The 25762-nt window shown below is 52.1% G+C and overlaps 12 protein-coding genes across 12 annotated transcripts; all 12 read left to right on the forward strand.

Moving 5' to 3' along the window:
• Positions 1 to 1149: 1149 nt before the first annotated feature.
• Positions 1150 to 2985, forward strand: LBRM_23_0010 (conserved hypothetical protein; the record flags this gene model as incomplete). The annotated part of the gene is made up of 1 exon (XM_001562168.2): positions 1150 to 2985. The coding sequence occupies one exon, from the start codon at positions 1150 to 1152 to the stop codon at positions 2983 to 2985; it is 1836 nt and encodes a 611-aa protein (XP_001562218.2).
• Positions 2986 to 4672: 1687 nt separating this feature from the next.
• On the forward strand, positions 4673 to 5824 carry LBRM_23_0020 (conserved hypothetical protein; the record flags this gene model as incomplete). The annotated part of the gene is made up of 1 exon (XM_001562174.2): positions 4673 to 5824. The coding sequence occupies one exon, from the start codon at positions 4673 to 4675 to the stop codon at positions 5822 to 5824; it is 1152 nt and encodes a 383-aa protein (XP_001562224.2).
• Positions 5825 to 6447: 623 nt separating this feature from the next.
• On the forward strand, positions 6448 to 7326 carry LBRM_23_0030 (conserved hypothetical protein; the record flags this gene model as incomplete). The annotated part of the gene is made up of 1 exon (XM_001562179.1): positions 6448 to 7326. The coding sequence occupies one exon, from the start codon at positions 6448 to 6450 to the stop codon at positions 7324 to 7326; it is 879 nt and encodes a 292-aa protein (XP_001562229.1).
• Positions 7327 to 7675: 349 nt separating this feature from the next.
• LBRM_23_0040 (putative beta propeller protein) lies at positions 7676 to 9112 on the forward strand (the record flags this gene model as incomplete). The annotated part of the gene is made up of 1 exon (XM_001562183.1): positions 7676 to 9112. One exon carries the CDS (start codon positions 7676 to 7678, stop codon positions 9110 to 9112), a length of 1437 nt encoding a protein of 478 aa, XP_001562233.1.
• Positions 9113 to 9829: 717 nt separating this feature from the next.
• LBRM_23_0050 (peroxidoxin) lies at positions 9830 to 10510 on the forward strand (the record flags this gene model as incomplete). Its single annotated transcript, XM_001562186.1, has 1 exon — positions 9830 to 10510. The coding sequence occupies one exon, from the start codon at positions 9830 to 9832 to the stop codon at positions 10508 to 10510; it is 681 nt and encodes a 226-aa protein (XP_001562236.1).
• An 832-nt stretch (positions 10511 to 11342) lies between these two features.
• On the forward strand, positions 11343 to 12233 carry CYP11 (putative cyclophilin 11; the record flags this gene model as incomplete). Its single annotated transcript, XM_001562189.1, has 1 exon — positions 11343 to 12233. One exon carries the CDS (start codon positions 11343 to 11345, stop codon positions 12231 to 12233), a length of 891 nt encoding a protein of 296 aa, XP_001562239.1.
• Positions 12234 to 12813: 580 nt separating this feature from the next.
• On the forward strand, positions 12814 to 13335 carry LBRM_23_0070 (conserved hypothetical protein; the record flags this gene model as incomplete). Its single annotated transcript, XM_001565030.1, has 1 exon — positions 12814 to 13335. One exon carries the CDS (start codon positions 12814 to 12816, stop codon positions 13333 to 13335), a length of 522 nt encoding a protein of 173 aa, XP_001565080.1.
• A 479-nt stretch (positions 13336 to 13814) lies between these two features.
• On the forward strand, positions 13815 to 14813 carry LBRM_23_0080 (agmatinase-like protein; the record flags this gene model as incomplete). Its single annotated transcript, XM_001565031.1, has 1 exon — positions 13815 to 14813. One exon carries the CDS (start codon positions 13815 to 13817, stop codon positions 14811 to 14813), a length of 999 nt encoding a protein of 332 aa, XP_001565081.1.
• Positions 14814 to 15534: 721 nt separating this feature from the next.
• On the forward strand, positions 15535 to 16635 carry LBRM_23_0090 (conserved hypothetical protein; the record flags this gene model as incomplete). The annotated part of the gene is made up of 1 exon (XM_001565032.1): positions 15535 to 16635. One exon carries the CDS (start codon positions 15535 to 15537, stop codon positions 16633 to 16635), a length of 1101 nt encoding a protein of 366 aa, XP_001565082.1.
• Positions 16636 to 18160: 1525 nt separating this feature from the next.
• Positions 18161 to 19192, forward strand: LBRM_23_0100 (conserved hypothetical protein; the record flags this gene model as incomplete). Its single annotated transcript, XM_001565033.2, has 1 exon — positions 18161 to 19192. The coding sequence occupies one exon, from the start codon at positions 18161 to 18163 to the stop codon at positions 19190 to 19192; it is 1032 nt and encodes a 343-aa protein (XP_001565083.1).
• An 856-nt stretch (positions 19193 to 20048) lies between these two features.
• On the forward strand, positions 20049 to 20834 carry LBRM_23_0110 (hypothetical protein, unknown function; the record flags this gene model as incomplete). Its single annotated transcript, XM_001565034.1, has 1 exon — positions 20049 to 20834. The coding sequence occupies one exon, from the start codon at positions 20049 to 20051 to the stop codon at positions 20832 to 20834; it is 786 nt and encodes a 261-aa protein (XP_001565084.1).
• Positions 20835 to 22011: 1177 nt separating this feature from the next.
• GDPMP (GDP-mannose pyrophosphorylase) lies at positions 22012 to 23151 on the forward strand (the record flags this gene model as incomplete). Its single annotated transcript, XM_001565035.1, has 1 exon — positions 22012 to 23151. The coding sequence occupies one exon, from the start codon at positions 22012 to 22014 to the stop codon at positions 23149 to 23151; it is 1140 nt and encodes a 379-aa protein (XP_001565085.1).
• Between the last annotated feature and the right edge of the window lie 2611 nt (positions 23152 to 25762).

Genomic DNA, 25762 nt, shown 5'->3' on the forward strand with positions numbered 1-25762 from the left:
TGGACTCGTGGAAGTTGCGCAAAGGCGGGGGAAGGACAACGCGCGCCGGGGCAGCCCCCGGCATGATGGAATAGGAGAGGCGCATCGCACAAAAACGTTTTGGCACCCATGAGGTTGGGTTCGTTTTCTTAGAGCGTTGCAGCCGCGCACTGCAAACCGGAATCGAGACGGGGGGACGCACAGTAGCATGCGTTCTGTGTGCAGGGTATCTGTCCGTTTGTCATCGAAATGCGGTGACATTGTGATGCGCACCTGGTGGTCAGGCTTTTCTGCTTTGGATGAAACCGACGTCGAGCAAAGAAAGGCGTGAGCAGAAATAAATGCTCGATTCTCCTTCGACTTTGTCTCTTACATTGAATGGGCAAAAGCAGTGGCTGCCGCAGCGGATTCGCTTTCGTCTATGTCGCGAGACTTTGCAAGTAACAGTGCCGCTTGCCACGTATGCCCTTCTCATTCTCGGGAAGTGGTGTTCTTGAATCCTCTGCAGTGGATGCTGCGCGCCACAGTTTTTTGCAACTGCATTCCCCCCTCTGAGCACTCCGACTCTCTGTGTGCAGCGCTAGGGCGTGAAAAACGTTTCACTTGGAAGGGGGCTGGGGCCTGAGAAGAAGGTTTGGCTTATGCGCTATCGAAGTGGACTGGTCAATGTGGAATAGATTACCGTTCAAGAGAAATATTGCAAATCTACATGGCAGTTAGCACACTGCCATAGGTTTTGCCATCTGATGAGAAAAAAAAAGAACCCGTGCTCCTGCTGACCCTATTATGGCTGCGTTTTTGTCTTGCATTGCGTTGTGTCTTGACCACAGGAACAGCCTGAAAAGTGTTTTTTTCTCTCTTTGAGAATTTGTATCGGCAGACTGAACTGAAAATTTAAAAGCCTTCAGCAGCAATCTCAGGAAATGATTGGTGCTGCAGCAATCTTGAAGATGTGGTTTCTTCAGAAAAAAAAATTTTTGCTACTTTCTTTTATTCTACATTTCATCACGCGATAACACCACCATCCACAGTTGAGAACGCGCATGTCTTTACAATTGTATAGCTTATGGGCAGCTACTCTTTTGCCTCACTCTCCTTGTTGACTGAGTTGAGTCGTGCGACGTGTTTGCTAAGAAATTGAGAGGAATATAGGCGTATCGCTGGTACAGGATGTGGAATCCGCACAGCTATATTGCTCAGGCTATTGGGTCCAAGCGCAAGGTTATTAACTCTGTGACGCTTCCTTCGTTTTACGAGTACACTACGCGTCTTTTACTGCTTGAGAGGGAAGAAGAGCATCTACGTTCTAAAATGGCCCGGGAAAGAGTGGTATGGAAAATGTCGAGCTTCTCATTTTGTGGCAAAGACTACACAGCGCACTACAGTATTGAACAGGACACCGAACAGTTTGTTCAACAGCTGGGAACTACCGTAAAGGACATTTCAGATGCCGTGATAAGATGCAGGAGCACCTATGCTGACTTCCTCGAGCAGTTGGAGACCTTTCGAAAGATGTGCAAAGATGAGGAGGCAGACTTTATGTTTGCAGACAATATTTCTGTAGATAATGTCTATACGCGAGAGGCGTATCTGTGCCTCGAACTTAGCAGAAGTCTTTCTGTTCCTGCTACTGTATCGATGTTACTTATTGAGCGAGAGAGCTTTCATTTTGTTATCAAAGGTGATCTCTGTACGTTTCCTATTGCCGCGATGATCGACGGTGACGGTGCACCTGTGCGTTATGAGGGCGTCGAGTTAGGTTCTGAGACATTTTCCACCAGCAATGGATTCTGCAGACAATGTAAGGATGTAAATGGCTGCTGCTTCGTGACTGTTATATCAGAAAAGGGAATGGGCTGTGCAGCCGCTCTTTTTTCCGCCGAGACGGTGGTGAGTGATGGCCATGTCGAGGCAGTACTACGAACACTGACGGATGCAGGTGCGATTGCCTGTTTCTCGTGTGTATATAATGACGGTACTGTGTACCAGTATGAGCAGCAGGGAATCGATGCTGACAGTGCTGCTATGGCTGCGGCAACGCGGTATGATGCTGTTGCTCATCGTGCTCGCGTAATTCGTTATAGCAGAAACGCCGATGCAATGCATCTACTGATCGATGATACGAAGAAAAGCGTTCCGAGAGATGTGACAGCCTTTGATTCAGCGTTGAATCCGCCGACCCTTGTGGCAACGATGCAGGCGTTCTCTGGTCGCCCGTACTTTGAAGTGGTGCACCGTGTGGCTCCCATTGGGCTCTTAAGTGGGTCTATGCTTCTTTCCGTCGAGCGGGACAGTCCGTTATACAATAATGTGCTGAAGTGTGGGGACAAGATTTTACTTTTTGTTTTTGCTGATCAAGATGTGTGGAAAAAGGGCTGTCCTCGTCAGTGGCTTGTCCCTGCGAAGTGCGACGCTTTCAAAACAAGTTCAGGCTACTTTTCTGTTCCTCGATGCAGCGTGGTGTCTATTGCGCTTTTGTTCAGTACAGAAAGGAGTTTTGCAGTTGGCGACAGTGCAGTAGTTTTGGGCAGTGTGACCGATGCAACCTTAATAGAGAAGCCCTTCTCGTTACCTCTTTCTCTGCCCTCTATCTTGTTTCGCTACACTCCATTTGTGTGCAAATTTCTTCATCGGAGGTATGGTCCCGTTGGTTTTGTCGGTTATTCATTTTTTTTCTGCAGCACCACACCTCTGATTGCTACGGCCATGGTTTCTCTTAATGTCACTGACATCATCAGTTCTGAAGCAGATATAGAGCCAACCGTAGAGCTGTTTTTCTTTCGAAGAGACTACGGACTGTTTCCGGAGTCTGTGTATCCAAACTTCACTGAGGATCTTCCGTTTCCTCTCCATCAGTTAACGGGTGAGAAGGCAAGCGTGGTGGCAGGAAAGGTCGCTTGTCGCCTGCTTCAAATGGGGTTGCTAGTGAGGGAGTCTAGCGTGTTTCTCGTACTTTCTGTAACTCGAGTTATCTTTGATGGATCTGAAGTATTGCAGATTGCATAATGTTGGAAACTAGCGCACCTTACATGTAGTTTTTTTCTACAGGAACTGGTGCAGCAGAATTTTCTCCGGGATTGCTCAGGTATTCTTGCCCTTTTGGCCTTACGGAACAAAGTGAATATGAATTGCATACTATGTGTTTATTGTGAGTGAATGAAAACAAAATCTTTAATGAGCATATGCTCGTTCCTCCAGCTAGAAGGGAAAAAGATTAAATTTGGCTCCTCGTGTCTTTTGTCTTTTCGCTCTGACTATGTTTTCTTCGATGTGAATAATAGTCTTTTTTCTCCGTTGAGCAAAACTCTTCGGTTCAGAGCTGGAGGCTCGTGTTTGTGAATACGGTGGAGAGGAACTCTTTTTTAGAGAGCCTTTCAGATTTTTTCTATTCCGCCATGAGTCAAACGCCGCTCGGGTCCCACCCCAGCCTGCCACACAAGCTCATCGCGTGGTGCAAAGCAGCTGTAGACATACGCCGTGCAGCATTGCGCCGAGACAGTGTTAGGAGCACGGCCCCTGGCCTAAGCTTTACCCACTTCCTGCTCAGCAGATCGCCTTACAGTGACCCTAATTATGCCGGTGGCCACTCGGTGCATCATTGGAGGTGGTGCTTTGTCTCCCCTCACCAGTAAACAGTGGGGGTTCGAGTGGGATGCTTTCGAGTCTCGCGAACACGCTGCTCACCATATGGATGGTGCATATGTGTTCAGTGTCGTAGGTGGGTACGACGCAACGCCATCCAATGTTGAATTCGCTACGCTGTATGTTCCTAACGGTGTCAGCACAGGAAATGGTTTGGCGTTGAGAGAGACAGAGGAACTACCTGATTTCCACACAGCAAGTGTACACTGGTTCCTAAACATCACGCTGAGGTGCCTGCCGTTATAACGAAGCGTTAGGACGTCTTGAACAGGTCTAAAACATCAAATAGGAAGGATAAAGCTTCTTGTTACTCATCTTGCTGAGCTGAACGGTTAGTATTGCATATCATGGAGTGGTCTAGGTGTCGATGCAGCAGCTGGAGTGGGGACGTTCACTTTGCTTCCCAAACGGGGTGACTTTTATGAGTCTTCTATGGTGTTTATATCATCTCAACTAACTTCTATCCTGTCAATCACCCACGCGTTAAATTGTACTGTGAGACTCGTGCACCACCAAACAAAAAGATATGTGCAAGTGGTACCAGCCGAATTAAAAAGAGCAGTTTCGAGAACGAAGGGGTTGTTACTGCATCAAATACAGACATTCAGAGGCAAAGAAAGGAACAACTCTTTTTTTTTTTCTCAGATTGCTAGAGTCTGCTGTAGTTGCGATAGTATCGAAAAACAGGCGAAACTGCTTCAGAGACGAGCACAAGGCAGTTTCGTATACATATACTCGATCAAGTGTGGCAAGCCATTGCGAAGTTGCCAACACAGAGAAATCATCGTAGTGTATTCCAAAGACAGCATTTTTGATATTTGGCTAGATCAGCTGAACTGACTGTAACTGTAGCTGTTTTGTAGTACCTCGGTTTAGGAGCGCTTGACTGTTGCCGAAAAAGATGTCCGTTGAGTTTCTCAACGCCGTTGAGAGGTCGCGGCTGTTGGAGGCGCTTTTTGACAATACCTCTTCTTTTGGCATCTTGTCAAGGAGGTTTCGAGACAGCTTTCAGCCAGCTCGGTACTCTGCTGTGTCTTGTGAGATTGGGCAGATGTGCAAGGAGTTTGTGGCGTCAACGGAGGGAACGGCGCTCCTCGCTGCTCTGTATATTGTGGATTATATGAGGAAGCAAGACAACGTGGCGGCGAAGTCGACATTTTACGACGTGTTAATAGAGCTAGAGCATGCTATTCGTAGAGACATGTTTATTGTGGAGCAGATCAAGTACACCACAAAGGAATCGAAGGAGGGCAAGAAGAGCATGGAGGCCACCCGCGCGGAGGCCTTTCGTATACACTGCGCGGCGAAAGTCTTTGCGTTTCAGCTGCTTGGTGACGTGGTTGCCGATGATGAGAAGGTTGTTTCTTATGCGTCAAAGAAACAGGAATCCATTGATGAGGCTCTTAACGCATGGGAGAAAGCCAGCGTCAAGATCAAGGAGCCCATGGCGGATATCGAGCATTGCTGGGTCGCAAAGCAAGAGAAGCAGCAGTGTGGTTCACTGTATGGGACGGCCGCTGTCTTTGATGAACAGCCGAACAAGACTTTTGCGCTACTTCTTCCCTCGATAACAGCAAAGCTACCGATGCTGCCAATGCAGGAAGGCGAACTGCAGTACGTACTGCCTGGGAAGTCAGGTATGCTTCTCCTCGACAGTGCCCCACCCAGCGAAGGGTGGATGATATCCAAGAGACTGCTTGTACAGGCACGCAAATCGAAACTTTCCAAGGATGACGAGCAGGCGCTCCTTGGGCTGCTCAACGAGTCGCTCGTGTCGCGCTTAGGTGTTTCCCCACAGCAGCTGAGCGAGTTAGCGACGCATAACCCGGAGGTGTGTGCTTCTGTGCTGCTCAAGCTTCCATCAGGCTCAGCAGGGGCGTTTATTCAGTTTTTGTTGAAGGGCAACATCCCCGAGGAAAACATGCAGACAATTCTCCTCCGAGCGTCATCCGTCCTGCAGCAAGTTAACGTGCGAACCTTTATTTCTACCATGATCCACAAGCTCAGGGAAAGAGGTGAATTGTCTACCGGTGCGGAGAGCGTGAAGAACTTCGCACTGAGTCTTCATCAGCTTGTGATGAAGGCCGCAAAGGAGAACAGAGAGATTTTTATAGCCGACGCTTTCCGCCCCGACCTGGAGCAGCTGTTTCAGTCGAGTAGTAACCCAGAGGTGAAAAACAGATGGGAGGACATGAAACGGTAGCCGATGATCGTGTCACTGACTCACATTTTTCCGCTCTTGTCTTCTTATGTGTGCATGTACGCCCTTCAGGTCTCGTCCTTTAGTGCTCGTAACCACTCTCGTAAGCTTCAGTAATCGCTCGACCTCGTGTGTTGTTGTTCTTTTCTGTGTGTTTATTTGTTCAGTTTGTCTTGTCAACTGGCTTGCCTCAGTTGGGCAAAGGGGAAAGCAATTGGAGAAAACTGGTCAGCGGTGTCTCGTGCAGGGACCGGAGCGGCAAGTGCGGGAGGCGTTGCTGTGGGTGAAGTGCGACTCGTGCACTTCTTGAAGGAGCAAGATTATTGAAGTGAGAACGCGTTATACTGTCGGCGCGGTCCTTTGTCCTGTCTCCCAGAGGTGCGCGCCGGAAGTGCGGTGGGTGCAGCCGGGGATATGGTGTGCCAGGCGCTCTCGGTACCACGTAGCGGATGCTGGGGAGGGAGTCAACCTCTAGCTTTCCTTCCGATGCCTTGAACTGTTCATTGCTGCTTCTTTCTTTGCTCTAAACCCCCTACTCTGATTTGCCTGCGCACGTATTTGCCACAACGCACTCTTGTTTCCATGAATTCATTTTTGGAGCCTAGAGGCCTACGGCAGATGCGGTTATGGGTGACATCAAAGTAACATTTACATTCATTACCTCTGTGGCCATCAACTGCTGTGAGGCCGCACAGTGGAATGACGAGTCGACGGTCGACGTGTCGGAGCGCCGTGCAGAGGCAGCGCTGCATAATTCACGCACTGCAGTGCTCAAAGTTCTTGACTACGACATTGACTGTGCCCGTGTTTTCTGCTTGACATACTCCCACGGGACTAGGATGCGATCTGTGTACGAGTCGCTTGCAGATGCCATGGCGACGAGCGCGAACGAGATGATTTGCTTTGCACCGCCTCCTATGTCTGCTGAACGTGTCTTGCGTCTGTGCGCGATGAAGGTTTTAGAGCCTGTTGACGATGTTCCAGAAGTGCTCTTCTGTCAAAAGGCTGCAGTGCCCTGTGGTGGCGCTGTGGCTGTATCGCGCTGGCTGCTGGTTAACGTTCTTTTGTGCGAAAACGATGGAGTTCTGTTGGTGGGCCACCTGCCGTGCGTGGTGCAGCTGACTGGCACCTCCATCACGAAAGACGGTATCTGTAGCAGCCTGTGTACCATGCTCAAAATGGGGGTGGAGTGTGAACGCCATCTGCGAGGCTGTGAGTTATTTTGTTGCACTACCGAGAAGAAGAGCATCGTCCTGCACAATTCGTTTTGCGACGGGGCTTGCCCGAGCCAAGTCGCTATTATCTACAGTGCTGTCGATGTCGGTGACGTCGTGCTTGTGTCCACGCCTTTGGCTCGCTCAGTTGTCGAGGAGAGACCGTCGGTTTTCCAGGCTGTCGTGGTGAGGCGGTTTGCAGAAGATGGGGTTACACTGTATGATGTGAAAGAGGTGGACACTGCTGTCGTCTTGGAGAGACTTACGTGTACACAGGTGGTGCCTCTCTAGCTGCTTTGATTCCCCTCGAGGAGGGCGAACGAGGAATAAACGAAGGACTAATGCTGATGCTATTTCTCGTCAGTCTCTCTTTCATCAGCCGCGGAGTTGACTCCTTGTTTCTTGCAGGCACTTCCTGAGGGAGATTTCTAGTAGTTGCCATACAGGAGTGGGCAGCAAGCGCTCTCTCCCCACTCCCTCCTTTCATGCTACTCTCTTCTTCCACACGTGGTTCTGCACGCATTCCCTCTGCTCTTCCTCTCTTTTGCTTTAGCCTCTGCCTGCTCGTGAGAACTACGGGTATCGCGGTCGGACGCTGGGGTACTGTAGGTAGCACGACCACCTGTTTTTTTAGCACACCATGATCACTGACTGGACTCTACCGCTCCGCAAGGTGCCCACACACGCCACCAAGGACCCCTCAATTGCGTGGAATACGGTCCATCTATGCTATGAGCAGCGTTTTTTCGGTCAGATCACGAGTTTGCGCTACGACCACGCCGGTTTGTTGCTGGGAGGCACTTCCACAAATCAATTTGCGCTCCTGCGTGTGCCTCAGAAGAATGGCGTAGTCGTAAATGAGCAGACAGAGCGCAAGAATTACTCCATCCGCTTCCGAGAAGATGACAAGCTTTACATTCAAGCTGTAGATCAGCGCGTGGTTGTGCGGTCCCCGGAGACCGCGTTCGAGCGGCAGTATCTAGGACATTCGCGGGATGTGCGCTCCGCCATTTTTATTGGACGCCACAACTTCGCGTCCGCGAGCGACGACACGACAGTTAAGCTATGGGATCTGATGAGTGATGATGAGCTCGGTGCGGCTCGTATTCACACCGACTACGTGCGCTGCCTTGAGCCGTACTCTGGTGGCTCGTTCTTGAGCGGGTCCTATGATCACCGAGTGAACTTGTGGGACCCCCGAACCGGCATGGACGCGCCGTTGCAAACCTCAGGGGGCGTCATTACGCAAGCGGTGGAGGCACTGTGCTTCGTGCCAAATGAAGAGATTGTGGCTGTGGGTGCTGGCGATCGCCTGGTCATCTTTGACCCACGCAAGGGCCTCGGTACACCCTTGTTTCAGGGCTCATTTCATACCAAGTCAGTTGTTGCGGTGGCCTACTCGGAAAAACTGCGCAGTCTCCTCACCGGATCGCTGGATTGCCGCGTGAAAATGTTCTCACTTAACGGCAGTGAGCTGCGCTGCATTGCGAATAAGCGTTTTGAAAACGGTGTGACATCGCTGGCTGTTCACCCTAGCTCGACGGAGTACGCCGTGGGTAGCACCACAGGCGAGCTCAGCGTATACCGCTTCAAGGAGGCGGAAGGGTTAGTGGACGACGTTCCGGAAGAATTCGTTCTGGAAAGGGAGAAACCGCGGTCGAAGGAGCAGGTTATGCGAGACAAGATGAAAGAGGTTCAGTTCCTCCTCGGACGCTATCAGTATGGCAAAGCGCTCAAGACCGCTTTGTACTCCCGACACCCCGATGTCCTCGTTTCCACGTTTGAGGAGCTTGTGCGTCGAGGCGCGCTGCACATCGCGCTGAACAACCAAAACGACCGAACTGTTGTGCGCGTTCTTCGCTTTGCCACTCACTACGTCGAGATGCCGCAGTTCACGGACACAATGTTTGCCGTGTTTGAGACTATTTTCGACATCTACAGCGCCTATGTGGGCAAAAGTGTCTTTTTTCACCGCGAGATTCTGAGCGCACAAAAGAAGATCGGCGCGTCTCTCGCGGTTATGCAGCGCATGGAAAGGACTATGGGCATTATGGAGATGATTGTGCATTCGGAATAGCAGCGAAAGCTGCATAGACAGCGATGCTAACCCGCCGCGCCCCACAAGCTATCCCTCTTTACTTGTCGATGTTAGAAAACGGTCAGTAAGTGTAATGAATCGTAATGCGTCGTGTAAGTGGTTGCGTGCACCGAGGAACAACGACAACGACAACGAGAAGCCTATCACCTGTGACGGCAGCAAAAATCACCAGAACAGTGCAGACGTCAATGACGATTCCAGTGGTAGTGGCATCACTCAAAACAGGCGTTTGCGTCAGGAGGGGACGAAGGCGTCTGCGTCTTCGTAGAAGTTAGTTGCCTATTCCAGAGGATAGGGACACAACCTCGCAGAGACAGTTATCGAGGTCATGAATGTGGTGTACTCTCTTTTTTTCTGGATGCTGACTTCCATCACGCGTGATGCAGTTGTCAAAGGATTGTAAGGCGCACCGCGTAAGATGTGTGAAGGCGGGGTGGAGAGGAGGAGTGCAACAGAGCACTTCGACTCTTGCGTTGACGACAGTTGACACCTGCCTTCTCGCCTCTTCATTTCCTCTCGTTCTGTCCCGCACCTCTCTCTTCTGCTGCCTCTCGTACTTTCTTTGAATTCTCATACGGTTGTAAGTTCACTTACCGCTACGTGCCTTTTCTTCTGTATTCAGCAACGAGCGCAGCGTGCACACCTTTTCTGTTTATCATACTTCTACCTCACTCAACTTTCCTTGAGGCAAACACAATGCTCCGTCGTCTTGCTACCAAGTGCTTCCAGCGGAATGTGCAGTGTCGCGGGTTCGCTGCTACTTCGCCGGTTTTGAATATGGACTACCAGATGTACCGTACGGCGACTGTCCGTGATCCTGCGCCGCAGTTTTCTGGTAAAGCTGTGGTGGACGGTGCAATTAAGGAAATCAACAGCAACGACTACAAGGGCAAGTACATTGTACTCTTCTTCTATCCAATGGACTTCACCTTTGTTTGCCCGACAGAGATCATTGCCTTCTCGGACCGCTACTTGGAGTTTGAGAAGCTGAACACGCAGGTCATTGCCGTTTCGTGCGACTCTGAGTATTCTCACCTGGCGTGGGTAAACACACCACGCAAGAAGGGTGGTCTCGGTGAAATGAAGATCCCGGTACTGGCGGACAAGTCGATGGAGATTGCGCGTGACTACGGTGTTCTGATCGAATCTGCTGGCATTGCTCTTCGAGGACTCTTTGTGATCGACAAGAAGGGCACCCTGCGTCACTCTACGATAAACGACCTTCCAGTAGGTCGAAACGTGGACGAGGTGCTGCGCGTGGTGGAGGCTTTCCAGTACGCGGACGAAAACGGTGACGCGATTCCATGCGGATGGACTCCTGGAAAGCCCACACTGGACACCAAAAAGGCTGGCGAATTTTTTGAGAAGAATATGTGATCATTTTCACCTATACATGTGCTACATATATATATATATATATATATGTTCTCTGTTTTCCCCTTGACAGCGCAAAGACAAGACATAATCAACCAGAAAGAGCAATGCACTGAGAGAGGAAAGAAGCGAAAACAACAACAGCCAACACACCTTCGAGCATGTCAAAGAGGTTCAACGGTGACTAGCACGTAATACCACAGTGCAAGACAGAGACCGAGGTAACGGGGGAGGGGAAGAGGGAAAGTGGACTGGGCATTTCATTGGGTTTACATATCGTTCTCGTTGCTTCTCGGCCACCTACCTCGGCTTCTACTCGACCGTGACCCTGCGCCAAACCTTCGATTTGGGAGGATTTGATGTGCCTTTCTTTTGATGCTGTTTCTTTTCTCAGTGACGGATACGCACGCTCTACTGCAGTGAACAGACAGAAGAAACGGAAAAGGCTGCAGAGCCTGGATGGCAAATCCCTCAGCTGCGTCTGCCAGCGATGCCTCTCTATGTGACCGAGTGGTTGCATGTGACCAATGGCGGTGCAGCGGAGAACGCTTCGTAAGTCAACAGATGGAAACGCCCTCATGCTGGCTCCAGGATTCCTGCACACTCTCCTGATTCTGAACTCTTTGAATGTGAGCTTTCATCTTTTCTGATGCTTCATCAAACTGCTCCACTCTCCACTTCTCTTCTTATGTGTTTGTCGCATTTTTGCTGCATTTTTGTTCGTTCTGTCGCCCCTTAACAACTTCAACACGAAAAAAACTACCTGGCTGTAGCAGTCACAAACTGGAGAGGAAGAAAAAGAGGCGAGGTACTAAGAGCCTCGTGGGTGCTTGCAATGTCTCGTATGAGTGTGCCGCCGAAGGTCGGGAAGCGGCCCGACATCGCCATGGAGAACACCAATCCAAAGGTTTTTTTTGACATCAACATCGACAACAAGCCAGCTGGCCGCATCGTCATGGAGCTGTACGCTGACACGGTCCCCAAGACGGCCGAGAATTTTCGAGCTCTCTGCACAGGAGAAAAAGGCAAGGGCAGGAGTGGCAAGCCCCTGCATTACAAGAACAGCGTGTTTCACCGCGTCATCCCGAACTTCATGATCCAAGGCGGCGACATTACTCGCGGAAATGGCACTGGCGGTGAGTCCATCTATGGCACGACTTTCCGGGATGAGTCGTTCTCTGGGAAGGCCGGCCGACACACTGGGCTTGGGTGTCTTTCAATGGCCAACGCAGGTTCCAATACGAACGGGTCACAATTTTTTATTTGTACTGCGGCCACTCCGTGGCTCGATGGCAAGCATGTTGTCTTTGGGCGTGTCATCAACGGCCTTGACGTCGTGAAGAAAGTCGAGCGGCTAGGATCGTCCTCTGGAAAGACGCGCAGTCGCATCGTGGTGTCCGACTGCGGTGAGCTGGCGGGTGATAAGACAAAGGCACAGTTGCAGCAGCACCAGCAGCAGAAGCAGCAACCGGCTAAGGCATCTGTGGGCATGAGGCCGGTCACTGACACAAAGGCTGTGGAGAAAAAGCTCGTAGTTTCTTCGCCAGTCGCCGAGGCGAAAAAGGCTCTCTGTGCAAAGAAAGATGCACTACCACGGGCAAACGCATCAAGTGAGGCGAAGAAGCGTATACGCGAGGTGAACGAAGACGAAGCACGGCTGGTACGCCTTCGTGAGAAAAAGGCAAAATTGGCTGCTCTGCGTTCGAGCGCTGAAGGAAATGAGTAACTGCGTGCTCTAGCGACTAACCTGATTAAGAGTTTTTTAGGTGATTCTTTCTTTGTGCTTTCTCACTTTTGAGTATTAACGAAAAAGCGGAGACACGATGAGTCGAAGCAGTACCTAACAAATAAACAAAATAGGGAAAAGTAGTCGAGCAAACGCTGGTGTGCCCCCCGTGTGGTGTGTTTTCTGAGTGAGCGCTAAAGGAGCGGCATGCTGGTTCGAGGACCTGGTCAACAACGTCTGCGGGCAGCTGTTGGAGCCCTGCCACGCAGTGTCGGACACATGGTGTCGTTGCACTACTGTCAAGGGGGGCACAACTTAGCATTCTGAGGCCCTTGGTGACGTATCCGCCGCGTACCCTTAATACTCTTTTTTCTGTTCTCCTATCCCTTTATTCACTTCCATAATTTCTCTCTTTTTTGCTCATATTACGTTCTTAAAATGCCCTCTGGCTTTTCCGCCTGTTTCATTCATGCGGTGCACCGTGCAGTTTGCTTCGAGAAGTGCGCCGCAACGGCATCCTTTGGGTTCTGTGAGTCGTGCAGATACATCCTCCTGTCTCCGCCACGATTGCTCAGATAAAATGCTGCGTTGTGTATCGAGAAGTCTGTGGTACCAGTTCAAGGACCTCAAAAGTAAGACCATTCTCGAAAAGCTCCGAAACAGAAAGCTTCAGCAAGGTGTCCACCCCTCTGACTTGAATATGGAGGAGCTAGCAAAGGAAAGCGGCATTGCGCCGCCAAGTAGTGTCAGTGTGCAGGAATTCATGCACGAGAAGGAGGCAGTGCTAGAGATGCTACAGGAGCAGCGACTGCGTCGCATAGCCAGGCGCGAAGCGTTCCTGGAGTGGCAGGCCGGGCAGCGCGAGAAAGGCGCCGCTCACAGGCTTGTTCGCCAATCACGAAAAGCAGAGAAGTATAAGCGCCGCCACTACCATGCCACGAGTGGGCGAATGCTGCCGCTCTCTGTTTCTCCTGGCGAAGCACTGCCAGAACGTCACACGACCACGTCAGTACCAAAGGCCTGCGTATCATCGACCGAGTTTCTACGGGGAGGTTCAGGAGAAAAGTATCACGCAATACACCTCTCTTTGGGGAAAAAGTGAGCACCTGCTCCAATGAGCGTGGCTCTCTCCTCTGCACGATCTCTTCACACAAAATGTACCTAAAAGAAGAAAAACAGGAAAGCAAACGAGTCGAGTAAAGTTTCCCCTCCTCTCTGCTCGCCGCTTTTTTCGAGGACGGTGAGGACCACTAGTCCTTGCTGCGCTACCACGGACAGCATGTGTGCAGATACAGAGAGAAGAAGAATCAGGTGTGCCAATATAGTGGAGGGGGAAGAAGGAGGCGCGGTAACTTTTAAACCTCTCTCTATGTGGTTCATGCCTGTCCGCGTGCGCCCCGTTAGCGTCTCCGCATCGATCTCTTAGCAACCCCTTGGCTGGAGGCCTACGTGCACACAACTCTCGCTGCTTTTCATTCTCCTCTCATTTCTTCCTCTGCACTGCGTGCGCGCCTACGTGCCGATCGACTCCGTTGCCGAAGGCTACACTCTGAGCAGTACACCAAATCCAACGAACGTGTTATGTTCACCAAGTTTCTCTCCCGCGTGAGGGCGTTGCCGCCAAGATCGGGGGACTGGGCCAACAAGCTGGGGCCTGTTGCTCTCATGGGCTATTCGGGAGGAGCGCACATGAGTTCAACGAAGCTGCTGAACCATTTCTATGAGTCTCCACGAGACTGTGACATGTATGCGGAGTTGACTTTCCATGAGCCCGGCCCTGTCGAGTGTCCACCGGAGACGGTCATTTTTCTCCCTGTAATTCAGTGTGGTGAGATGCTCAATGACACAAATGAGCCCAGCGGTGTCACCGAGGACGACTGGTACGTAGCTTTGACGGAGGCAACGACGGAGTTGCTGGAGAAGGGCTACGTACCAGTGAGCGCTGGTGGCGACGGGTCAGCGACACTGGCCATGATTGAGGCGTACAAGCGGCTTTTCCAGTCAAGTGAGGTGGTTCTTATTCACTTTTCTTCGAAACCGTCTCTTGAAAGGGCAGAGCAGCCGATTCGTGTCTTGCTTGAGAAGGACCTGTTGAAGGGTGTTGTCGAGATCGGTAATCGCTGCGTCTCGTCCGGCGACCGCAAAATACGCAAGCAGAACAAGATTATGTACATGGATATTCAAGCCATCTACGCGAAGGGGCTATTTTGCATTCGCGATATCCGCAATGACTATCCCGTTTTTCTTAGCATTGACGCTGATGTATTGGACCCGGCCTTTGCACCGGCCGTGCAGTCGCCTGTGTCTGGGGGTCTCTCTATACGGGACCTCCTTCACATCATGGCCGGCATCCGAGGCCCCAAGGTAGCTGGTATTGACATCCACGGGTACCACCCTACTCTCGACGTGTGCCGTGGCGATGGACTGGGGTTGACGCAGATGGCATTGGCAAAGGTGTTAAAGGAATCGATTGTCAAAGCGTACACAATCTCTACGCAGACTGCAGAGGAGGGTCTTGAACGAGTCCGCATGCTGCAACGACAGGGTACGCTGTCTGACAACCCGTACCCCGACCACTGATGCGCCGCGCTGCTGTGGTACGTGTCACGCTGTGGATAGCTTTGTGTCGAAGGTGTCTTTCGATTGTGTCGTATCCACAGAAAGCGTGCCAAGCGTATGTCTTTTTTTTTCGCGTGAAGCGATGCAGCGCCTCGCTGCATCGCGAAAACTCTAGCACCTCTGTGGCACTGCCGCTGGCTCAGCGTTGCCGGCTCTTCTCCGCTTGTGCGAGCACCAAAGGTGCACGGGTGCAACTGTGGTGACGAACGCGATGTCTGCTCTATGGTGTGCAAGCTCGCATGACATTGCTGCGAATGTGCGGCGTATCTTCATCGGCGTTTTTTTCTGCTGTTCAGCTCCATGTGAACCGTTGCATTCTTTCCTTCTTTTCCTTTCCTCGTGTTTCACAATTGCCTTGCTGGGACTCCTTCGCTTTGCCTGTCACACTGCCATATATCGTTGTAGAGGAAGCATATTGTTTTTCTACTCTCGCTCGTTATCCACAACGCTGAGTTAGGTCCAGTCACAAGCACTCAATCGTGCGTGCATACATACCTCCCCACACGTCCACAAAGGCTCAATGTCAACGAATGGAGCTGTAGTCCCGCGCGAGGGCTCGCCGCAGTCGATTTCCGAGGAGCTCGAGCGCCGTCGCAGCGAAGCCCGCACCTTGGAGCTGCAGGTCTCGCGTAAGGAAGCGGAGCTTCAGCGCGCCAAGGAAGAACAAGCTCTGCTGAAGGAGATGCGCACTGTGAACGAGATGATCATTCGAAAGAAGGAGAGACAGCACGGTGAGGGAATGGCGCGTGGCCTAACAATATCTCCCGAGTCTCTAGCGGAACTGAAAAGCTTGGAAGACGCGCTGAAGCTCGAGAGCCGAAAGACGGCGGGGCTCCAGAACGCAGCTAATATCACTTTACGTCAGATGGAGGAGGTGGAACGCTCGCTGGAGCAGACCGAGAAGCAGCTTGTGGAGGCAAAGCGTTCCACTGGGTGGGATATCGACCGCAATTCTGCATGCACGGAGACGGCCGTGGAGAGTGAGTTCAAGGAAAAGAAGAAGCAGCTCTCTTCGCTGGCCTCCGAACAGCGCACTCTCACCGAGGTGTCGGAGCGACTGAAGCAGCAGGCTGCGGAGTTGCAATCCAAGATAGACGCCACTGAAGATATGGACGAGCTTTTCGCTGAGGCGGAGGAGGAGCTGCGTCAGGCAAACACGCGCTATAAGGAGCTGAACGAGCAAGTCAAGAGCAATGAGCGCATTCAAAAGAAAACAGAGCGCGTGCTGACGGTGGCGAACACACAGGACCTCTACAAGCCCATCCGGCAACTGGAGGGAGACAAGAGGGTGCTGCACTGCAACCTCTCCAAGCTGCGCGAGACCAATGTGAGCAACTCCAAGTCCATTCTTTCTCTCGAGGTCCGCCTGCGCCAGTTGGAGACCCGCCTAGAGGCCATCAACGGGTTTCTTCGGGAGGTCTTCGCCGAGGTGGAGGATGATGAACCCATGGACAATGTGCCGGAGGGTTCGGCTGAGGTGCCGCTGGCGCAGTTCGAGGAGCTCAGTGCTGCCCTGGAGCTTTCCCGTGAGACGGTGGTACAACGTGACGATCAGTTAGATGAGCACGACTGCAAGATCGAACAGCTGGAGCGGAAGATCATTATTCTGCAGAACGCCATTACGTCGCGCGAGGTCTCCTCGAAGGTGCAATCCCGTGGAAGGGACAAGCAGCAGCGCGACATGTACTTGGCTTACTCACGGCGGCGATGGAAGCTGCAGGCAGAACGTGATCAACTTGCAGCAGAAAACATTACATTGCGGAAGAAGCTCGGGTCGTTGTAGCGACGTGGCGGTCCTGATAGCCCTTTTTTTTTCTGTTTCATCATGTAATGTTTCGTCGGTAGTGGTGGTGAGTGTTGACGTCCATTGTATTGCTTTTCTTTTTTTCCTCTGTTGATGTCCACCTGCGTTTTTGTCATGGCAAGGTCAAAGTGCAGGCTGCAAGTAAAATGGTACACGATTGTCTGCAAGAGGGGAGTGGGAGAGGTACTGGGGGGGATGCCGCGGCAAGGTAACGCCTTGGCCGATATAGGGGAGGGATGGAGGACATCGAGGGTACAAGTAATGGCGTGAACGGCACTGGAGCAGGTGCGTCTGCTTGTTTTCTTCTTCGTCCCTCCTCGTCATGTTGTCTTTCCCCCAAACGGTTTCGCTCATAGTGCGGTTTCTTCGCATATCGAGATACCGTTTGCCCCCCCCCCTCCCTCCCTCCTCATGCGTCTTCCCCTGCTGAGTCTAGTATGCGTAAGAGAGCTGGGAAAGGAGAATGAGGAAAGGAGGGACCCCTTGCAGTTGACCACTGGCTGCTGTTGCAGCTTTTTTCTTTTGGTATGGACCTCTCTGATGCACTGACATGCAGCAGTGTGCATCACCACCATTCTTCCTTTTTGATGGACCGGCTGGGAGGGGATGTCACAGAGTGAAAGTGTGAGAGAGGGGTGGACTGCAGACAGTATTGGCTCTCGCACCGCCTCCTCGCCTATGCAAATTCGAGTAGGGTTTAGACGTGTTTGTGTGTGTCTGTGTGTGACTGTTGAAGCATCTCGATCATCTTTCCGCCTCTGCGTTCCTACGCCGTATCGTCATGATTCTCTTTTTCCTCGACTGTACCAGCTGTGCCGCTCAAGTGTCTGTATCTATGTGCATGTATGGCTTTGACGCCACCTTTTTCTTCTCTTCTTTGTTCACCTTTTTCGTTTCATGTTTTTGATGTGTCCTCTCGTGTGTCAGGTGGCGTAGGACTGGCACAAAGGAGAGAGGTGGATGTCACACCTAGTAACGGCGTCGAAGAGGCAGCGCAGCGTGTGGAAGCTCATAACATCATCAACTGCCATGTCTCCTCCCTGTGTTCGTTTCACTTTTAGAGAAACACTCGCGTGAATCTTGCCGATTACACCAAAGGCGTCCACAACACTTTCCCCAGCTGCTTATGTTTCTTTCTTTCTCGCGTACTCTCGATGTGGGTGTGCGCGCGGCGGTGTGGGATTGCATGCGGGACACCAGTGTCGGTGTTGACTGACACTGCCATTTAATTCCGCTCTAAAGGTCCATAACCTCGACCGTGGATGGCGAATGCGCTCTCTCTGTGCAGCGTAACTGTCGCTGTAAGCCTCTAGGCATGTCTTATTTACAGCCCCTCTTTCATGCAATCACCCTTGCACGCATTCATCATCTTCTCCGTCTCTCGTGTCTTGCCCGTGCACCCATGCGGATCGTCGTCTCGTGGCTCAGCTCAAGTACACCAATTCCACTCTTTTCTCTGCTTCACATTCCAGCGTGCTGTGTAACCACTTCTTACCGCGGCACAATGACAGCACTCGTGGAGGAAATAAGGGAGAAGTACTCGTTGTCGCTATCAGCTGACTACGTCGAGCGTTGTTTGCAGTCGAAGGCGTCGCTGACCTCCCTAGAGCTTTATCAGAAATCGCTTTCGGAAAACTTACGGGATATCTGCGGCTCAAGCCTGCTGCCGTACGGGATTGCCACCCAGGTCTCTGCCACCCTTCCCAACGCTGTCGTCATGCAAATCAACGCGTCGCGAGACGCTACGCAGCCGTTGCGTCCCTGCGCGGATACCTCTGAGGAGGAAGCTATTCTCAATGCTGCCGTTCAGCGCAACTCCAGCAAACGTCTGCTGCGATTGCAGCTGACTGACGGAAATGTCGAGCTCCCAGCGCTGGAGCTGTCCACCTTGCGCGTGTTCAAGGGAATCCCGACCCCTGGTGAGAAGGTGTTGATTCACAAGGATGCCGAGGTGCATAACGGCTGCATCATCTTCTCCGAAAGCAACGTCTCCTTGCTCGGCGGTGAGGTGCATCAGCTGAAGCAGGACTTCCTCGCCCACCGCCGCCGACTAGAGGCTGGGTATCAGACGAGCAACGGCCTCGATGGGGCACCTCGTTTTGCGCCTCTGATGGTTGGGCAGCAGTACCACCGTAATGTGACGCACATTGGTTCCTCAGCTGACATGGGACAGCACGGTGGAACTACACTGTGCAACGCGAACGGGCGTGGGAGAGGGCGCGGGAGCTACGCTCACAGCGGTGGCGGTGCCGGCTATGCCCAGCAAGCAAACGATAGCTATGGGAGGCGTGGCAGGGGCGGCGGTCATAGCAGGGGAGGTCGGGGCAGCCGCGGTGGTGATAACGCTTATGGAAACGACGGTTGGCGTAGTGGGGGGAGGGGCGGTGGTGGCCACGGTGGACGAGGCGTTGGTGGTGGCGTCAACTACTGCGGGCGTGTCGGGGATGTATCGCACCACGTTGACACCGCAAACTTCCAGCCGTGCACGGAGAAGTTTCCGGAGATTAACGAGGCAAATTTTCCGCGGCTGGTATGAGGCTGAGCGCTGCCCCTCACCAGGAAGGTAGATGTGGGGGGGAGGGGGGCGTAGAGTGCGGCTCCTGGATTAGCAGCTATGCGTCGTATGCTTGGCTTGCGTTCTAGTATCATTGTGGAGATGTTCGTCTGCAGCAACACCTACACGAAAATACACATGAGAAGTACGAAGTGAGGCACCCGCACACATGTGCACAAAGGTAAGCAAGCTGTTTTGCACCTACTCGAATCACAGCGTAGCTCAGTAAAGACGGTTCTTGAGGGAGGAGGGAAAGCTGTGGCTGCATGCAATTCCGTATGTCTCAGCGGTGTTTCCCTCCCGAGTGCGCAGACTGATGTGTGATGGCGACGCAGAAAACAGAGGAGCATGTCGTCCTGCCCATGTGTGTCTGCGGCAATGTTTTGAGGTGTTATGACGCATTCTATATCAATTGCAGCTATACACCCAACTGCTACTAGTCCCACCGGTGCATCTGAGGGCGTCACTGCGCAAAAGGTTCATTGCACGCGTCTCGTTTTTACTTTCGCTGCGGGTCCTCCTCACTTCCTTTTCTCTCAGCTCAGGTCGGCACTCTAACGTCTAGTACACCCGCGCGCGCAGCTTTCCTTTAACCCTTTCTCAAATTAGCAGGTGGGGCAACGGAGAAAAGAAGTGACATTTTCTGCCCCCCCCCCTCCTTCAACCTACCAAGACAGTCAGGCGAATACTTAGACGGACATCCATACACATTTCCACATACTTGCACCGCTCACGGCTGAGACGGCAGCACCTGATTTGTATTGCGATCGCTCCATTGACACCGAATGCCCACCAGTAGTACTCACAAAAGATTCTACCGTTGCTAGGCTGCAGTGTGATGAATACGAAGGGCGGCCAGCGCAATGTTCTCGTTGGTGCTTGCTACGACAGCAAGTATGCGAATGTGGAGACTTTGCGAAAGCTGGTGCTGCTTGACTGCCGCTATGCATGGGTGGATTTGCCCTTTTCTACATGTGCGGCGCGCTACCAGATGCTCGTTCGCCAGCGCGGTGCTGCTGCCTCCGGCCCAACTACACGAGAGAACGCTGAGCTAGTGGCCCTGCTGAACACAGACAGCATTCCGCAGTATGTGTGGCCAGCTGCCAATCCGATGTGCGAGTGGGTCACATCCCATAGCAACATGTTCGAGGGCAAAAGCGTACTGGAGCTGGGGTGTGGGGCTGGCATTCTCGGGTTCACGGTAGCTCAGCATGCCAGGCAGGTAGTCCTGACTGACTGCTCCCCTGTCTCTCTCGCCCTTGTGCTTGAATCAGTTGCGCGAAATGACTACCGCAATTGTGATGTGGCTGTTCTGCAGTGGGGAAGGGAAGACCAGCTGGCGAAGATAAAGCTGGAGTGCAGTGTGGACTCCTTTGACATTGTGATAGGCAGCGACATCTTCTACTTCAGCAACTGTCTCAAAGCTGGACTTGAAACTGCACGCAGCGCTCTCCTCCCCCAACATGACAGCGATGCGGTGTTTCTCTGTGGTAGTGTTACCCGCTCTGACCGAATGGAGTTCGACCTCGAGCAAATTCCACTCCGGGAAGGGTTCGTCCTTGTTGAGTTGCTCGTGCTGGACCCGTTTCGCCTCTACATTTGGAAGATGTCTGCCTCGAAATAGTCCTTTCTCTCCGACTCTTGCCTGAATACTCATAAAGAACTCTAGCGTTTGGCAGCCGATCACCTGCCTGTCGTCGAGGTCAATCACGGTGCGACGTTGAGGGCGAAGAGCTGCCGGGCGGACCAGCTCCCAACCCTCACTGTAATGTTATGCCCGGTGTGATCAATGCTGCACGTTCTCCCTGCTATTCATACTAGCCCTGCATGTCTTTGGCACTTCGGGGGTGCGTCTCTCGGTCATTTTTCTTTTTGGAATCATTGTTTTTTGCGGCTGGATGGTGCCATTGCATCTCTTTTCGAGCGCGGTAAGCACTCCTCAGTCAACACACGAGTGAGCGTCCTCCGATCTTGCGGTACTGACGAAGTGTATAGGGAAGGGGGCTTCGTGCTCCCCCAAGGGTCACATACCCACATATATATATATATATGTGCAAACGTAAACGAAGATGTGTGCGGGCTCTCCCACAGCCCGAAAGGCAGAGAAGTAGTCACCGTCGGAGAGGATGGCGTTGTGCATGTGGCCCACGGGCACACATCTATGTGGTGCGGGATGAACCCTGTGATACACAGGCGAGGCAACACGCTGCGGCAACTGTGAGTGCAGAGATGAAGCCTCTTATCAGCAGAAGCACTTATCCTTCTTTAGCGATACCCACAAGGGGGAAACTTCGATGGATGCTAGCTGCGTTTCTTTTCTGCTTTGACTGGAGTGATACCCCTCACCATTCCCCTGTTTCCCTCTCCGCCGTTGCTCTCCAATGTCCCCCCTGCTGTTTTGCTTTTCCTCTCTGCTTGATGACATATGCGTATGCTGCTCCTACAACAACCGTGCGGCTCAACCACACTCTTAATTAACCCCACCTCCCTCTCTACAACGTTCTCCTCCACCTCTCTCTCTCTCACACACACCCGCACACCCCCAACGCAGATCATAGTCAAGCGCATTCGACTCTTCATCGGTAACTCTCTCTCTCTCTCACCACAATCTTCGCTTCTTGGCCTTTTCGCACAGCGCTGTATTTCTTCCACACTCAAAACGAAAACGTAGCCGTACAATTTTATTTTCTCCTATTAAAAGTAGTGACATTACGTCTCTCTGGGTGTGTAGGAAAGCCATCGTTCATCATCCCTCTTTTTCTTCCAGCACCAAGCAGGGCTTCTCTTTCCCAACCGGCAGGATGTCTGCACCAGACGGCCAAGGAATGCGGGCGGTTATTCTGGTGGGCGGCTTCGGCACTCGTCTCCGTCCGTTGACGCTGACAACGCCGAAGCCCCTCGTCCCGTTCTGCAACAAGCCGATGATCATTCACCAAATCGAGGCATTGAAGGCGGTTGGCGTTACAGAAGTGATTCTAGCTGTGGCGTACCGGCCGGAGACGATGAAGGCTGAGCTGGACGAGTGGTCACAGAAGCTCGGTATTTCCTTCGTCTTCTCTGTAGAGGAGGAGCCACTCGGCACGGCCGGCCCGCTTGGTCTCGCGCGCGATATCCTGCTGCAGGACGACAAGCCGTTTTTTGTGCTGAACTCCGATGTCACTTGTAGGTTTCCGCTGCAAGAGCTTCTGAGCTTTCACCAGGCGCACGGTGGGGAGGGCACCATCATGGTCTCGCAGGTGGAGCAGTGGGAGAAATACGGTGTTGTCGTGTACTCGCCTCAGACCTACCAGATTGAGCGTTTTGTGGAGAAACCGAAGAAGTTTCTTGGAGATCGAATCAACGCCGGCATTTACATCTTCAACAAGAGCATCCTGAAGCGCATTCCTCCCTGCCGAGCGTCCATCGAGAAAGAGATCTTTCCTGTGATGGCGTCAGAGGGTCAACTCTACGCGTTCAACGTGGAGGGCTTCTGGATGGATATTGGCCAGCCGAAGGACTACATTTTGGGCATGTCCAAGTTTATCGAGTCCTTGGTTAGTAGTGGCTGCGAGACGGAGCAGTTGCGCACGGAGGCAAAGGAGCACCAGAATGGTAGCCGCTTTGCTGTGGTCGGCGCTTCTCTGATTCACCCCACCGCAAAGATCGGCGATGGCGCCGTCATTGGTCCCCATGCTTCGATTGGCGCCAACTGCGTTATTGGCGAGTCGTGCCGTATCAATAACGCTGCCATCTTAGATAACACCAAGGTCGGCAAGGGTACCATTGTGGTTTGCAGCATAGTGGGCTGGAACAGCCGAATTGGCAGCTGGTGCCACATCGAGGGCACGTCTGTGCTCGGCGATGATGTCGAGGTCAAGGATGGCGTTGTCCTCGTTGGGGCCAAGGTGCTTCCCAACAAGGATGTCGGCGATCACCACTTCGAGCCTGGGATCATCATGTAGCGCTGGATCAGCGTGGAGGAACGCGCGGTGCTTCATTGTTTGAGCGAAATGCACTTAGCCTATTTCATTCTCGATGGTATGAGTGACTTGTTGGGTATAGTATCCTTGACGCCGAGGCACATCGATACACCGACACTGATAGTCACACACAGGAGCCTACAGATACTTATACGGGCACGGTCAGCAGTGACGGGTTAAGGGGTGAACAGGGGAGGTTGGGCATGGCTGTCAGGGCTGTCTACACGTGGTCTTGTACAGGAGGGTGAGGGATGGCTGCCAAGCGACGCGCTAGTGCATGCGCAGCATATGTGCTTCTTTTGCTCGCTCTCTTTCTCCTTCTTGTATTTTTCACATTGTCTGCTCGTAGGCTATTGTCTCGCACACTCTTTCATTTTCTTACTTTGTCATCCTGCTCACCTGTTGAGCGTCCTGAAAAAAAAAAAAAGAGAAAAAAAACGTGCTAGCTCACCTTGTTTTAGCTACCCGCCGCTCACATTCGCTTCTTTTTCACCGCCAAAATTTCGCCGCCATCTCTCTTCGCTTCTCCCACTCCCTTTACGCTTTTCCGTCTGCTCTCCTTTTAACTTTCTGGTGTTGGCTCGTGTGTCGACTCGCCATTGCTCCGGGTGTTGTTGGTTATGTAACTTTCTTTCCTTTCTTGTGTGCCTTTCTCTCTCATTTTATTTTTAAATCTAGCAGCCAGGCTTCTTTCGCTTTCAGAGACTGGATGTGCCACTTCAGTTTTGCAATACTGGCACGTGTGCACTTGCCCCCACCCGTGCTCGTTGACTGCCCGGCTCGACAGTGTGTCTACCTAACTGCCCATTCATCTCTCTACTCGTTTCTGTATGTGTGTGTGTGTGGGGGTGGGTGGGTGGAGGTGTTGGCCGAGGTAGAGAAACATAAACGACACGATGCCAAACAATGTGTGATTGAGGAAGCGAGCAGTAGGAAACGAAAACAAAAAAACGCGTACAGGGCTTCGAGTATCGGTGTGGGAGCGAAGATAATGTCGGTTTTCTTCTTTTCCCGCTTTCCTCCTCGCTAGCTTTCTTGAGATGCCATGAAGGCAGTACGTGCAGTTGCATGCATGTCCAAGTGAGCACCCATGCACACACAAACGAACCGCTACATATCTTAGCGGCACTCTCACACATTCGCATGTTGCAGCGTAGGTACCGCGGTGCATCTGCGTTTTTCTACGTGTTCGTCTTTTGGGGTGCGCGTTGCGCTAATCTGCTGGAGGCAGGATTCGTATTTTCGAACAGAGGACCAACGAAACGGAAAAGTGGAGAAGACATGTGCAAGAGAGGAAAGGTGATGGGCAAGAACTCTCGAGAACAAAAATGTCACTATCATGCGCAACCCGCCTGAGTTTCTCATGCGCTGAGGAAATTTGGCGGTAGTCGTAACTGCACCCACGTCAAAGTGTGGGCCTGATTGCATCCATTCTATCGTCCGCTGAGTTTTCTCTTCAAAGAAGAATGTGCAGAGACGGGGAAGGGCGCAGTAAAAAAGAAAAGCAGCAAAACACAGCAACAGCCAGATGGCATGTGAAGGAGTAAAACATCACCCTTCCCTCTCCATTTTATGGTGACTGTTGCCCCTCCTCCCGCTTTCCGTCTTCTCTCTCTCTCTCACACTCGCACCATCACTTCTTCCTTATGGTTTTCAGTCTGCGGACTTATCGCCGCTTTCATCCTGATGTTTTTCCCACCCCTTTTCCTAGACATCCTGCCACCTGTTGTATTTGTTTCTCTTCCTCTCTCTTTACCCAACTTTGCTGAACCGGCAGACTCTGGTGAGGGGGAACAGAGAAGCACAAGTCGAAAATGGAAAAGACAAGCGAAGAGCGGCGTTAGGCAATGAGGAGTGAGTGGGAGGCGAAAAGGGCGAATGGGCTATTGCGTGCGCGCGTATTTTTTTTTTTGACTTTGGGCTCACCATTTTCCTGCTTTTCTCCTGTTTCACCCACTCTTTCACCCTTTGGCTCTTTTTCTGCACACTGATTGTATCTCCGCTCGTCCTGCCTCTCTTCTCGCTCTGTCTTTTATCGTGTGCCGTCACTTTTCGTTTGCCTACGTAAGGGCAGAGCCTCGTGGGGGAAGGAAGGAGAACGTGTGCAGATGCATGCTTAGCGCGCGAGTGCGTGCGTGTGTTCTTTTGAGGAGAAACTGTTTGCTTTATATCCTCTTGTTTGAATGAGAGAAGAGACAAACACAGCATGTATGGACAATCAAAAGACGGATACGCGCTGATGCACATCCAAAGAGCAATGTGACATGACATTAGAGAGCCCAAGGGCGAACGACGAAGAGCGATGCGAACTTGGTTCACTTGTGAACATGCCCCCTTTCTAACAGAGGTCAGTCACTCACACGTGCGTGTGTCATGACTCTCCTTGCTGTCACGCAGCTGGGCCGTTTTCCTGGGTCTTCGTCATGGAACAGCTGCGTCGTGTCGCCGTCACGGCAGCGGCCAAACTATGGGGGTCAGAGGGCCTTATGAGGATGAGCAGATCTCCCCGGTTTCCTTTCCTTCGCTCTTCCTGTCGCGTCATCCTCCCTCTGGCAGACATTAGAGACTTCCTCTATGCACCTTACCTTGGTAG

This window comes from Leishmania braziliensis, chromosome 23, assembly GCF_000002845.2.
Source record: "Leishmania braziliensis MHOM/BR/75/M2904 complete genome, chromosome 23".
In the NCBI taxonomy this organism is placed as follows: Eukaryota; Euglenozoa; class Kinetoplastea; order Trypanosomatida; family Trypanosomatidae; genus Leishmania; species Leishmania braziliensis.